This window comes from Saimiri boliviensis, chromosome 18 (genome assembly GCF_048565385.1).
Source record: "Saimiri boliviensis isolate mSaiBol1 chromosome 18, mSaiBol1.pri, whole genome shotgun sequence".
Classification (NCBI taxonomy): domain Eukaryota; kingdom Metazoa; phylum Chordata; class Mammalia; order Primates; family Cebidae; genus Saimiri; species Saimiri boliviensis.
The window spans coordinates 42,454,021-42,469,479 of NC_133466.1; the positions used below are offsets into that span (position 1 = coordinate 42,454,021).

General features: G+C 36.4%; 1 protein-coding gene across 6 annotated transcripts in view; it reads left to right on the top strand.

Annotated features, from left to right (window-relative positions):
- Positions 1–15,459, top strand: part of EPHA6 (EPH receptor A6) — a 986,592-nt gene that overhangs the window by 670,146 nt on the left and 300,987 nt on the right. For 5 of the 6 annotated variants that reach the window (XM_074389177.1, XM_039480541.2, XM_074389178.1 and 2 more), the window contains one exon: positions 2,025–2,187. In XM_074389177.1, the coding sequence (XP_074245278.1) occupies positions 2,025–2,187 (163 nt within the window). Of the gene's footprint in view, positions 1–2,024; positions 2,188–15,459 lie in introns of those variants that run through there. The other variant, XM_074389180.1, reaches the window with a different exon arrangement.

A 15,459-nucleotide genomic window follows, 5' to 3' on the forward strand; every position in this document is an offset into this window, starting at 1 on the left:
CTTCTCTCTTTTGGAATGAGATGAAATGCTGTTTTTCACTGCTTTAAAGTTCTTCTCGCAGTCATCATTTCACATTGTGAAACAGCGTTCAAAATACATCATAATTCTTATGTTGTAGAAATTCTATGAAAAGTAGCATATTCTCCTCATGCCTATGATGAGATTGAAAAATCCAAATGTTCTAGAAATTCCTGCCAGGAGCAACATCTTTTTTTCTAATAGCTCACAAATACTTTTTCTCCACATTATGTGTTTTAACCACCTAACTATACAGGCCTTTATATCAGCAAACTCCTGAATTTAACCCCTAACAGATTATTGTAGCCATTGGTGATTTATAGACTTTATTTCCTTGTATTTTATGCTAGGCTGATAAATATTTATTGACTTTCTAATCTTAATATCATCTAAAGAGAAATAAAAGTTGCAGTCTTTTGGCTTTTGTTTTTATTTAAAATGTTGCTATTCTCAACTCATTTTTTTCTTTGTACTTTACGTTTAATAAACAGTTTAATTGTTTGGGGTATAAATGGCAAATTCAATTCTTTAGCTAGGCACAGAATAACCAGAGAGCATATAAAGTTCTGACAAGTAAGGTCATAAAGTTTAAAAATGATCCTTAAGATAAGACCTTTCTTCTGAAAAGTAGCCTAAGAGAAATGATTTTCAGAGTTTGAAATCTTAAAGCATCACCAGCAAATACATGAAGTGTGACATATTCTCCATATGTGTATGTTTTCATAACTTGGCTTGTTAGTCGGGAAGGTCTCCTCAATAAAAGTGGTTTTTCAGGCAAACACCAAATGAAATTTTGATGGGAATGTTACCGATCAAATTGAAGCCTCAAATGAGTGATTCAATTAGTGACTTTGAAAGTCACTTTTCGTCACTGAAAATCTCTAGATTTCTTACAAGAATGGTAGAAATTAACTTGAGGACCTGTTAACCTAGCTTGCCCTGTAGCTTTTGTTTATACAAATGCATTTTTTCAGATACCCTATTAAAATATCATTGTAAAGTGACTCACTGTAACGCCATACAAAAAGAGTAGGGGTTTAACTTGTCTCCAGCACGGCATATTGTGGACGATCTCTTACATGGACAGGTAAAATGAACTGTCCTGTTCTGAGGTAGCGAGCAAGAGGCACCCTGTAACACACCCTGACTGCCTCGATCATCCAGAATGCCCCGGCAAGTTCACTTCCATTTAGTAAAGTGAGATAATGTGGCAATTCACACAAGAGACTGAGAACCTGCCCCCGATTCTGCAGGTGTGGTAAGTCTTTCATGCCTTTCTGTGTCTCCAGTGCTTCTTCATGGGCATATTATTTTTCAATGTACCTTATAATCACTATGTGACTAGTGTATGTTTAAAAATAAACTATAATATCTATGGGAGGAGTCAATTCTCCCTTACGGGAAAAAAATTCATCATGTTGTTTCCTAAATTTAACTCAACTTCATGTTTCACTGCTGGGGAATCACTTGAGTTACAGCACAAAGTAACTGACTTCAGGATAAAAGATTTCAAACTTGAAAAAACCATTAGTGTATTTCTCCTTTCACCCACAGGTCTACCCACGGATAGTGCCGGCATTCTGGCACTACCTGCGGGTACAAGGGAGTAGCGGGTACTTGAATCCTCCCACCTTGCTCCTTGCACTCCGCTGGTGTGGTCTGATCTGATGTGCCCATTTTGCTGCAGATGCAGCTGCCATTCTGTGTAACCGTGTGCTCACACCACCACCATTTCTTAGAGTTGGGTCAGGACTCTAAATCACCAAAAATCCAAGCGCAGTTTATATGCCATTAATCATCTTTCTTAAGAAATTTCCAGATAGGACCATATCATATGCATCATAATGACACAACTAAATGCCAAATTATGGAAAACCATGCTTACCCTTCTTTGTAATCCGTACTTTGGGTATTCAGAGCAAAATTCCTCAGTGAGATTTTGGAATGTTTCTAGGAAAACATAGAATAACTCTATCTCATTTTTTTCTCCTTTTTCTGTCCCCCAGGAACATGAGCAGCTGACCTACTCTTCCACAAGGTCCAAGGCCCCCAGCGTCATCATCACGGGGCTTAAGCCAGCCACCAAGTACGTATTTCACATCCGCGTGAGAACCGCGACGGGATACAGTGGCTACAGTCAGAAATTTGAATTTGAAACAGGAGATGAAAGTAAGTTTCATACAAAGATATCACGTAGGCTGTGAATTTAGTATCCTTCGAATTTGACCTGATATTTTAAAACCACGTGTCCCAAGTTTTTAATAGCTTTTTCAAATGAGATTTTGTTCATGTAAATACTCATACAGTCATTTCAGTTAATGTTTGGGTACCTACATTAAATGCTTTCGTGAAATACCTTACTCTACCACAATAGTAATGTGGCCAAAATTGGACCCTTAGCCTCTGTGGCTAGTATTAGCCTAATTGTTCACTAGTCCTGGTGTCATCCTATGATTCGAATGAAAACTTGGAAGAGAATAAAGCCGTGAACAAATGATTTTACGATTAGTTTAAAATTTTGACACTTTGGCCTGTTATGTCAGGTCAATAAAAACAGTGGTCAGGAGATGAACACCACTGACATACACATTATAAGTTTAAATACAGAGGCATGGGTTTAATCAGAAACCCACATGAATTCCAGAGCCTCAACATGCTGAAAACCGAAATGGGAGATGATGGGAGTGATGTTCCAATGTCACGTAACATCAGCTTTGAGTTCTTTCATTCCTTCTAAGCCCAGCTTTACCACTGAACTCTTTTTGGCCTTAGAAATCTGTCTTACAGCCAGGCATGGTGGCTCATGCCTGTAATCCCATTACTTTGGGAGGCTGAGGCAGGCGGATCACAGGGTCAAGAGATCAAGACCATCCTGGCCAACATGGTGAAACCCCGTCTCTACTGAAAAATAGAAAAATTAGCTGGGCGTGGTGGTGCGCACCTGTAGTCGCAGCTACTCAGGAGGCTGAGGCAGGAGAATCGCTTGAACCTGAGGGCGGGGGTTGCAGTGAGCCGAGATCGTGCCATTGCACTCCAGCCTGGTGCCTGGCAACAGAGAGAGACGGTCTCAAAAAAAGAAAAAAAAAGAAAGAAAGAAAGAAAGAAAGAAAGAAATCCATCTTACTGCTCTCTTTGTAAGAAAAAAAGAGATTGCTTTTGCCACACATCTTTAAGAAAAAGTGTCCAAATATATAATAAAAATCTGTTTCCCTCATTGTTAAAATCCTGTATAAGTATAATAACTCAATAAAAGTAAATTTATTATAGTAATTCCTTATGGATAACAATGACAATAGCTAGCATTTATTGAGGCCCTAAAAAAACGCTTGAAACGATACGAAATATTTTACATGAAATTGTTCCATTCAAACCTTTCAACATCCAATGAGACAAGTATTCTTTTTTGTTGTTATTTTACCTATAAGAAAATAGAAGCCTAAAGGAGTTTACCAAATTTACCTGATTTTAAGTAACCGGTAAGAAGCTAAGCTAAAATTTGAAATGGAAGTGTGTTTTATTCCAAGGCCTATGCTGTTAGCTACTCTACCCTCCTACTAAATCTTATCATTTATATTATTATGAAGTGTTTTTTCTAAGACCATGAAAGAGGCCATAGTTTCTCAGTTTTTCACTCCCTTAAAATGAAGCTACTTGGGTTTCAGATTCGATGACAGAAGGAATATTTTGCTGTTGTTTTTATGAATATTTTAGGAATATTTTGCTCTTGTTCTGATGAATGGTATTCACACATAAGATCTTCTTTGTTACAATTATATCTAAATAAGAAGGGGGAAAGTGCTAATGTATTTAAGTAAGAAGTAACCCAGCTTAGGGTGAATGAGTAAACTAATTAATAAAAAGAATAGTTGTGACCTGAGTGTTTATATCAGTAATAGCATTTAAAATCCTGCTGGAGACTACTGACTTTTTAAACCAGAGAGTAAATTACTGGGAGTAGAATATAATGAACACAAAACATAGATCCGCAATAAAGTCCCGATAAAAATATCAAAAGATTTGTCTTGTTTTGTTTTTCTCACTGTTTTCTTCCCTGCCCACTTGTCAAACCTTAGTCTAGGTATAAAGCTAAGGACACAGTCCAAGGAAAGTTTGGTCCAGATAGTCGAATCATTGTCTTTTATAGGCTGTGTTTCCTTGCGCAGCCTGGAGAAGTTAATAGCCTTTGCAAATTTACCTTGCTTTTTTTCACAGATTTAAAAAATTCACCTAACTTTTAAAGGATGATATTGTTGAGTATTGCATTTTTAACTTAGAAATGCACTCTCAGATAAACTCATAGAGCTACATCTAAATAAGTCGTTTGTGTTCATGTGGGCCTTCTAGAGAAGGTCATCTAGTGTAATACTAAAAACAAAAAAAAATTCTGATTTAAATATTAACAGTTTGATTTGGTTTTAACTTTAGATTTCAACTCACTCTACTTTCAGGACAATTTCTTCAGATGTTATGTAGAAGAAAAGGTCCTTCCTTAGCAGAAAGGTCTCATACTCACAAGTTATTGAGTACAATTCATTCATTTAACCAACATGTATAGGACATGTAATATGTGCCATAATCTTATCAGGCTCTGGGGATAAAAAATAAAAGCTAATAGCCTTTGCCTTCAAACAAGTTTCAGTCTATATTTGTGGGAGGAAAATAAAAATTTAAATAAAAAATACAAGATGAGTGACATGTACTATTATAAAGAAACACAAAAGGTTTGGTGACAGCATAGTAAATACTGTTTCAGCGCAGATGGGTGGTGAAAGGCTTCTGGAGGGCGAGAGGCAGGAGCTCTTTCTCGAAAGAAGAGTAGTCATGGAACAGTGAAAGCACAACGGCCCCTGACAATGTAAGGTATTTAAAAAGCAAATAATTTGGTGTGGCTGCAGTGAAGATACAAATGGTGCTTATGAAGGTAGAGCGTTATGCAGGGGCCCAACCAGCAGCGTTTTTTAGTCATATTAAGAGTATCTGCTTGTATCCAGAAAATGTTCAGGATCCATTGGTGAATTTGAATCCTGGATTAATATGAGTAGTAATATGTGCAAGACTCTATGCTGAACAATGTACACATATTACCTCATTTAATTCTGACAAGATTATGCTTCATTTTAGAAACTTAAGTAGCTTTACCAGAATCTGATACCTAGTGAGTGGAGGTAGAAGATTAGAAGCCTAGAACTATCTGACAATGGCAGCAGAAGAGGGTGGAAACTGTGTTCTGAATTACTGATGCATGAATGCTGTGAAAATGACTTTGATTAAAACCTTGAAGATATAAAATGTCTAAGAAGAACCTGAAAATAATGTATGTGTCTAAACTTGATGTTTGAGAACACAGACTAGCTCCTAAGTCAATTTACAGTCTAAGGGAAAAACCTGTAAAGGATCATTAAAAAAAAAAAAAAGAAACTGGTTAGCTTTAAATAGCATTTTCAAAGCCTGCTGTTTATACCCTGGAGAGAATTTCAGTGAATAATGCTATAGTAGCATATGGGTAGGTTTCCCATAAATTCAAGAATATGATGATGTGAATCCTAATTGATGGCATCCATCTTTTTCTCTTCATATCCTCCTGGCTCTTGTTTAAATTTTTATAGCTTTTGTTTCTCAAGTAGTGCCTGAATTATTGTAATGTCAGCTTTATTATTAAGTTCTCCCTTGTGTATCCCACTTAATTAACTAACTTTATAATACAGTATGGGGATGAGGTATGGGTTGGAAAGAAGCGATCTCATTTGATGGTCTGATTCAAATTTTTGAAAGTAAGCAAAATTAAGTCATTTATAATTCAGTTCTTTTTAGTCATACTATTTTACTTTATTCAACTTTGACTTTGCTAGTGATCCAGACAATAATATAATTATGAAGTAATTCCTTTTGAAAATCATAATGTCCTTAACTGACTTCTTGTGCTACAAATACAGTGACATCTGAAGAAAAATTATGGCAATGCTCTTGCACTTTGACACCCTTGCTTGGGTTCATTTTCAGTACCAACGTGTGCTAGTGGAGACTGTCTCACTTGCTGACAGATGCTAACATTACTAATTATCACTGTTAGCATCATAAAATGACCCAACTTGAACCAGAGCTATTGGCTTCCCCTCTCCCTGAATGCATAAAACAACCTTATTGCATATGTATATGGAGGTAGAAATATAGATAGATTGGTAGATGGCTCAAATTGACTGATAGATATTCACTCATATATAGTCAGAAAAGTGTTTCCCTGCATGGAAACATCAAAATGCATTTTGATACTTGTATTTTATGTTTCATCTGATTTCTCACTGGGCAAAAGATAGAGTTAAATATTATGTCCACTAACAGCATTTATTGAGTGCCTACTGTGTGCTGGCCTTATTAGTTTACTGTACTTGATTCCCCCCTACCTTTTTAGAATAGATTTATCAAAACTACGATAAAATTACAGTATCAGTAGTAAGAAAGTAAGAATATAAAAATACGTCATGTGGATATTCTAGGAAGATAGACGGAAATTAGGTATTAGAAGCCAGTAAGAATTTTCTCAATAGTAAAATAAAATCCATATTATACCGCAAAGCATTAACCGTAAAACACAGACACACACACACACACAGACACACACACACACATAGGTCAAGTGCAGTTCTTTTTGGCTAATGTGGCTGTAATAGGAAATTTTAACTGCTTCAAATTTCTTATTATTTCTGAGCTTATTTTCAGGGCCTTTTAATGGAGAAAAAGATGAGAATCAAAATACAAAATTGTTGACATCACCAGTAATAGTATCCATAACTTATAAACTGCTTGAAAAAACATATTTGATACATTTTAACAATAATCTGGCTAAATTACACTTACATATTTTAAAAAGTAATAAAATAAAGGAAATCGAACTTTTGTTTTTAATTAAAACACCATCAAGATTTATGCAACATTAAATTCCATTTTATAGTAACAAAGTAATTTTATATGTGCAATTTTAAAACCAAAATAAAATATATTCTAATAGATTGTAGCCCTCTTGAACCTTCTGCTAAAATGCTGAAAAATAGCTTATGAGCTATCAAGAGGGAGCAGAATCCATAGCTTAAAGCCAATTTTTGAAAGAAAATCAGTATTTTACATGTAATAATTGGCAATTTACCTCTTCCATTGCCTTAATAATTATCGAAATGACCCATGAGAATTAATACATTGCCAACATACAAGCAATGCATTCCTTTGTCCTGAAAAGATTAATTACCGCTTACATTTTAACAACATGTAAATTGAAGTTTTCACCTGTAGGCTGCATAAATCAGTTTTGTAGCCCAAAAGCCACATCTGTCAACATTTTAAAATGTATTATTTACCAAAAGTAGTCATGATGGACTGAATTTATAGCCCATAAAATAATCAGAAAATTATTATAATCAACATTAACAAACCAAACAATAAATTACTGAATTACAGTGGGTATTTCAAAATAAAATCTTATGTCATGCCTTATACATTTTTTCACAAGTGGTATGTAGATACAAATGAATAAATGTAATCACTTAGTTATTTTGAAAACATCCGTAAGATTTAGCTGTTTTAGTGTGATTTGATATTTAAGAAATTTGATTCATTTTAATAATTTATAGGTGGGAAATGATCCTAAAAATAAGATGCAAGATTATGTTTCAGTTCCTTCCTCCCTAATGCATTCTTTATGTCCCCATTTGATTAATTTTTCTAAATTCCATTTGCAAACTTAAATATTCTAAATTGTTGTATATTTTGTATTAAATAGAATGTGAATTTCTCAGCAAGATATTAGGTCCACATCCAAATGTAACCCAAATAGACATCATTTCTATCAATTTCTCCAAGTTAACATATTCTCTGGAAAAATTAGATTATTTGGATGCTTCATGCACAAAATAATCTGTATCTTTATCATACCTAAGATTCTTCTATGACTTCCAGCTGGAATATTCCACAAATGATCACAGTATAAATGGTCACTCTAGCTTACGTGCTACTCTTCCTGAAGAGTTCTTGCCAGCAAGAAATCATCACTCCTTCCATGGATTTTCTAAATATTTTATTGTTCAAAGGGCATAGTTCTTTACTAAGTTGTAAATTATTTGAGATAAAGAATTATAGACTGTGTATCTGTGTGTCTCAGAAAATGTCTTACACATAGTTAGGTTCTAATATCCATGTAATAACATAAACAAGGAAAATATAATTTACAAAAAGTTAAAATACTAAAGAAAAGTATGTTGCCTACCAGTCAAAAAAGAAAGAATTGGATAATTTTATTTGCCATAGATTAATATTACTTGCATTATTTTGAGTAACAACCCATAACTGTCTTGAGTCATGTAAAAACATATGCAAGTCTAATTACACATTAATTTTATATTCTAAATTTGGGGGGTATTTTAGGTAGGGTAAAATGACGATTTTGTTGTTAACACATTTTCTTCTTTAAACGCCTTTTTAAAAACCTCCATTATGTTTGATCCAGTCTGTTGGCTGAAGCGCAATCTGCACTGCTTCAATTACTTAGGATGAAATTAGCTACATCATTATTAACACCGGCCAGAAATTTTGGAATGATTATTAATGGTGGCGCATGAAGCAGAAAGAGGACCAGCTGACCCTGGTGGAGTAATAAAAAAGTTAATTAATCAAGCAGGAGGCAGATTTCATATTTATGAGTCTACCCAGAGGGGGACAAATTCCAGTATATAAGAGTTTAATTTAAAATAATCTCCAATCAATAGCACACTTTCAATGTTGGCAGCCGTAGCCATCTAAACGCAAACATCAGTGGGAAAGAGGAATTTTCTAACAGTTAGGTTGTCTGAATATAAAGTAGCCTGTCCTATAAAGTAACGAAGGCACCTCATAATAAGAATTTGTGCCAAAGCTAATTGGGACCCTGTTTAGCGTGTCATAAAAGAAATCCCCGCTTTGTTTAGGAGGTTGTTGATACCAGTTTAACGCAAGTTTTTACAATGAGATTTCATAACAGCATATTTGTGAATTCTAATTATGTTCCAAGCACTTTTTAAAAATCCTTTCTGGTTACTAAAACACGTATAGCCTTTGCAGGGGATACCATTATGCCGATTTTACAGATCAGGAAAGCGAAGCGTAATGAACTACAGTAACTGAACAGTACTCACAGGTAGTAAGCATTGGAATGGGGTTATTATGGCATTAGACCCTTTTCATCCTAATGCTTAGAACCAAAATTGAGCTCCCTTTTGACCCATTCAGTACTTTTACTTTTCTTATTCACCTTAGTCATTACGTAAAATTTTCTACATGATTATATTTTATTATTACCTTCAATTCTTCACTATCCCTTAATTACTTATATTTTGCCTTAGTATAATGTGTCTTTAAATCAAAGCAGATTTTCAAAAGACTGTTTCTAAATCTCAATGCATCAAGTTCACAGAGCTGTGCAGTGTTTTAATGCAGATTTCTGGATTAACGTACACATGGTAGACCAAATATAACACTCCGAAGAGGCCAAATAACGCACTTAGTATGATTTACTTAAACATGCAGGGTCTTTTTTTTTTTTTCTTTATTGCATTTTAGGTTTTGGGGTACATGTGAAGAACATGCAAGATTGTTGCATAGGTACACACATGGCAGTGTGCTTTGCTGCCTTCCGTCCCCTCACCTGTATCTGTCATTTCTCCCCATGCTATCTCTTCCCACCTCCCCACCCCCCCGTCCCTTCCCCATTTCCCCCCAACGGACCCCAGTGTGTAGTGCTCCCCTCCCTGTGTCCATGTGTTCTCATTGTTCAACACCCGCCTATGAGTGAGAATATACGGTGTTTGATTTTCTGCTCTTGTGTCAGTTTGCTGAGAATGATGGTTTCCAGGTTCATCCATGTCCCTACAAAGGACGTGAACTCATCGTTTTTGATGGCTGCGTAATATTCCATGGTGTATATGTACCACATTTTCCCTATCCAGTCTATCATCGTTGGGCATTTGGGTTGGTTCCAGGTCTTTGCTATTGTAAACAGTGCTGCAATGAACATTCATGTGCACGTGTCCTTGTAGTAGAATGATTTATAATCCTTTGGATATATACCCAGTAATGGGATTGCTGGGTCAAGAGAAATGCAAATCAAAACCACATTGAGATACCATCTCACACCAATTAGAATGGCAATCATTAAAAAATCTGGAAACAACAGATGCTGGAGAGGATGTGGAGAAATAGGAACACTTTTACACTGTTGGTGGGAATGTAAATTAATTCAACCATTGTGGAAGACAGTGTGGCGATTCCTCAAGGACCTAAAAACATGCAGGGTCTTGACGAACAATAACTATTTGCACGGAATATGGAAGTCTCCCTTTAAGAGAGACTGCCTTGACAAAAAAAGAAAAGATATTTTATTTCAATTATGCCTAGATCAAATAAGATTTTTAAATGATGGGAACCAGGCTTATGTACCATAAGACAGATTGAAGGCCTTAATATGAAAAATATTAAAGATCGTAACTTTGCTAAATGGCCTGGAAGGAAAATCATTGACTATTAACAGGTACTTAGATATTGTAAAATATGCATATCAAAGTGCAGTGTTACAATGTGGTTCATATTTAAAAGAAAAGCAACAAATAACAGCAGATCTATTTCCTAATACAGAAGGTAAGCTTATTTTTAAGGCAGTAACAATAGTAACTTATATAAAATATTATTTCATTGGTATATAAACCATTATCCCTTGACTGGAAGTTTTTACAAGATGAGGGAACATTTGTTTGTTTTTTTAAAAAAAATTCTCATTTGCATATGCTGTGTGAATCTGTTCTCTTAGCATATTTCAAGTAGGCAACACAGTATTACTAACTATAATCACCATCCCGTATATTAGATTCTTAGAACTTATTCATCTTATCACTGAAGACTTGTACTCTTTGACCAATATTTCCCCATTTCTTTCTCATTTTTGGACCTCGTATAGTACTTTGCATGCACCTGGCACATAGAAGGCATTCAATGAATATCATATGAATTAATATTATCCAAAAAACACACAATACTCAGTATTTATAAATACTCAGTGTTGCTTCAAATGCATGACATGTATTTTATTATTCTACCTATATATTTTTAGTATTTTATTTTTGTTTACTTTTTACATGTATTCATAAAAAGCAGTCTTCTGAATGCTAAGAAAACAGAGATAATATGTGGTCTCTGTCTTCAGGAAGCTTATCACTAAACCACACTAGAGATAATGTAACCGGGCGGGGGCCACATACTCAGCTCCCTCCCCATTCCAATGAGGTCCTTGGCCTCCTACCCCAAAGAATAGGGAAAGGGGTCCCAGCAAGCGAGAAAATATATTGGACCCAAAGAGTTTTGCAGAGAGAAATTTATTAGGCAGAGAGAAAGAGAGAGGAGAGACAGCTCCCAGCTGCCGTGGGAGGGGATCCGAAGAAGGAATCCCACTAGGTAAGGAGCCGCCGATTTTAATCCTATAGTTATTCCCGCCCCATTCATGTTCTCATCCAATGAGAGGCGTTCTTTCAAACGTCCTCTGCAGTGATTGATCTTTGACTCTGATACTGGATTGGCTAGTTGGTTCACAACGGAGCCCCCTCCTCCCAGAGCATTCCCAGGGCTTTTTGAAGCAGGAAGCCCCCCTGGATTTCTCTACCTAGCCAGCTTGGGAAAGTCAGACAGAGAACTTCATGCTCCAGCTGGGTGCGTGTATGGAAGCCTGGCACTGGGAAATTCCTGCCTTTGAAACCACACCCCTCGTGGACTCAGGAAGAGAAATCTTTAACACAGTCCCTCCATAACAGAGTTCCTGATGTATGTCATTCCCAAAGTCTGATTTTAATTTGACTTGATTTGAGATGGATTTTTTTTTCTATCAGCCATCATATAAATTGCTTAAATTTTTCTTTCAAGCTATTTGACTTTACAACCTTGAATTCTTAAAGAGAGAAAAATGTTCCTTGGGTATTTCAAATTGCCGCACATTTAGTAAAAAATATATTCTCTATGTAGCACTTGAAAATTTAGAGCCATTCTTCAGACTACATAAATCAGCTTTACCAACTTGTATTTTGAAGTGGCTTTTCAAAAGTCACATTGTAGTTGTTAGAAAAACATCAAGGGCAAAGTGAAGAAAACCTAATTTCTCGTTATATTAATAACAATATGGAGGCCTATCCAGAACTGCTGGTATGATTCTTTTTTTTTTTTTTTTTTCGAGACGGAGTTCCACTCTTGTTACCCAGGCTGGAGTGCAATGGCACGATCTCGGCTCACCGCAACCTCCGCCTACTGGGTTCAGGCAATTCTCCTGCCTCAGCCTCCTGAGTAGCTGGGATTACAGGCACGCGCCACCATGCCCAGCTAGTTTTTTGTATTTTTAGTAGAGACGGGGTTTCACCATGTTGACCAGGATGGTCTCGATCTCCTGACCTCATGATCCACCCTCCTCGGCCTCCCAAAGTGCTGGGATTACAGGCTTGAGCCACCGCACCCGGCCGGTATGATTCTTAATTGTGGTTGACCTCTCATCCTCATCTGTTGCATGGTCCTGCACTGAGCTCAAGCAGGGAATAGGAGTATTCTGTTGTTCAGTAAGTACTTATAGAAAGGTGTTGTAAAGCATTAGGGGATCTCTAGCTGGTTGTAGAGTCTCATAAGGATGATAAGTAAATGTGGTTCTTACAGGGAAATGTTAGGAACGCAGGATGCTGAGACAAAATTGTACTTTAGGAAGTCACAGACAGGAAGGATGACTTACCATAAAGTTTTGGTTCCTGTTATTATGCTACTTCCCAGTCAAATTCTATTCACATGTTAGTCCCTTATTTTTCAGAGGTGAAGAAAATCTGAGAATTGAATTAAAGAGTTGTAAAAATATCCAAGTCAGGTTAAAAATATTTTATATAAAATATATGAACACTAAATATTATATGTTTATGTCAAAACATAAAAACATAGTTTAAAAATTTAATTTGCATGGTGCCACTCTTCAATAATAATCATTTTAAATTATCGAATGTAACATCTTTTAAATTTGTATTAGCCCAATGCAAAAGAACTGTTTGTGCTTTATTTCACCATAAGGTCACAGTACTGAATGGACAAATGTTTATAAAATAAACACAGCCAGTTCTACAAACGCCTATATGAAGATCTAAGAAGCAGCTTAAGGGTTCATGTTACACTTTACTTTTTCAAGCAAAACAGTAGTTCCCTTGAAATTTAAATTAAGTAACAAGAATTCTTGGCAAAATTGCAAGAGAGCTTTAAAAGATTTAGCTGTGTGTGCACAAACCCAAGCAAGACATGTGTGAGCACATTCCTGTACTATAAAGATAGGCCAAGTAGCAGAATATGGCAATCTTACTGCTGGATATAAAATAGCTGATTCACATCAAACTGAATTTCATATTCTCTTATGCTTCTGGAAAGCAGCATTCATTTAAAAAGTCTCTTGCACTATAGTTTTTTTTTAATTAGTTATCTTAGATTTGCTGGATGCATAATCAGTGAGCAGACTAAATAATTTTGTCAACAAATAATTTCGGCAATTCCATCAACAATCAACATGGCAATATTCCTTACTGAATTTAACACACATAAGTGTGTATACATATATGTAGATACATAAATCAGCTACATAAATCAGCTTTACATACATATACTGTATACGCACATGTACATAATATGTATATTCTTCATTCATACACACTTCCTTTTCCCATTTTGAGATAAATGAATAAAATTATCATTGTTTTAAATATTGTTATATAAGTCGTTACCCTTGGCAGTAAAAACAATTCGTTTTAAAATTTGATATAGTTTGTTGTTAAATTTAATTTGAGGGAGAAAGAGAAGGGCACTTGAGAGAAAGCAATAAAAAAAAAAAGTTAAAGCAAGCAGAAGACTGTTTAATTGTTCAACTTATTCATTCACTCATCTACTCAGTCAAACCACATTAATAAATGGGCCAGATACAGATGTAGGCACTGGGGATTCAAACACAAAAAGGATACACTAGTTCCCCGTTTTCACAACACCTAGTGAGAGGTTCAGAGTATGAAACAAGATTCCAGTAGCCAGTAATACGTGTTGGGTAAGGGAGCCCAGGAGAAAAATGCAAACAAACGTTGTCAGAAAAAGCTTCCAAAAGGTACTGTCTTAAAGGCGACTTTAAAGTTAAGTGAAATTTAGCTGTGAAAGTAGGCGTGGGGTGAGGATGGAGGGAAGAAATGAGAGAATTGGAGAGCTTTTGCTCTCTGTAGACAGAACAGTAGGTGTGCAGCTGGAGAGATCAAAGAGAGCATGGAGCTTTCTAGCAACTGGAAGGATGTCAGCATTGCTAGAAACGGTTTTCAAAACGTGATCCCTGTGCCAAAGGCATCAGCAACACCTGGGAACACACCAGAGAGGCACGTTTTGCAGACCCCATACTAGATCCACGAAATCAGCAGCTCTGTGGGTAGGACCCACATTGCGTGTTGACAAGCCTTCTGGTGATTCGGCTGCGTGCTCTGGCTGGAGAACAGTGCCGTCCTCAAACAGCGCAGGATCAGCAGCAAGGAATGGTGGGGATGATGATCTTAGTACAAGAAGCACAAGATGTGAGGCTGCTGAGGACCCTGTGACGCCATCCTTACCTTGCTACTGAGGCTCAGATTTCCTAGGTTTCTGTTTTTCTTCCAGCTGCGTGTCGTTTTGGAGACGGGCAAGGCCAGTCCCAGTGAGCTTCCCATAACTGACCTCCCTGAAACCATCACCAACACATCTAATTACTTCCTCACCTTCATTCCACCCATACTAAAAATAAAACTTGCCAAATATCTTCTTTCAGTGACACTCCTATAGCTCTCATAACTTCCAAATTCCCTAAAGACTATTTTAGCCTTAAAAATTCACCACTGAAGGTACTAGAACCTTTGGAATTATCAATTTAAATTCTAGGACGTGCTAGCTCTCTGCCAGCTCGTAAGCCTGCATATGTCTCCCTGACAGTGCATGTGTGATCTGTAGACTTTCTCAAGACACAGTAAGTTATGACCTGCTCACCAGAACCTTCTGAGAACAATGAAGCTAAGCCATCCCAAGTCAAACCTTCAAAGATAATGTAGACAGTCACTTACCTTGAAAATAGTGAATCTAGGTAGCATAGGGGTAATGGTGATATGTTAGCAAAGCAAAGTCAGACGTCAAATCTAATACGTCATGACAAGGTGCTTGTCTCAGCCTCCGTTACATAGTTGTGCATTCTAACTGGTGAAAGAAAAAATGCTGCATTCAGTTAGGCGTCACAGGACCTGGTTTCTTGACTCATAAGGGTTCTAGACTCATTAAGGGAAATAAATCAAACGTGCTTTATTATCTTCCTTTGCTCTAAAAATGGGAAACTCTCCAGGTATTAGGACCTAAGGAAGGCAATGCAGT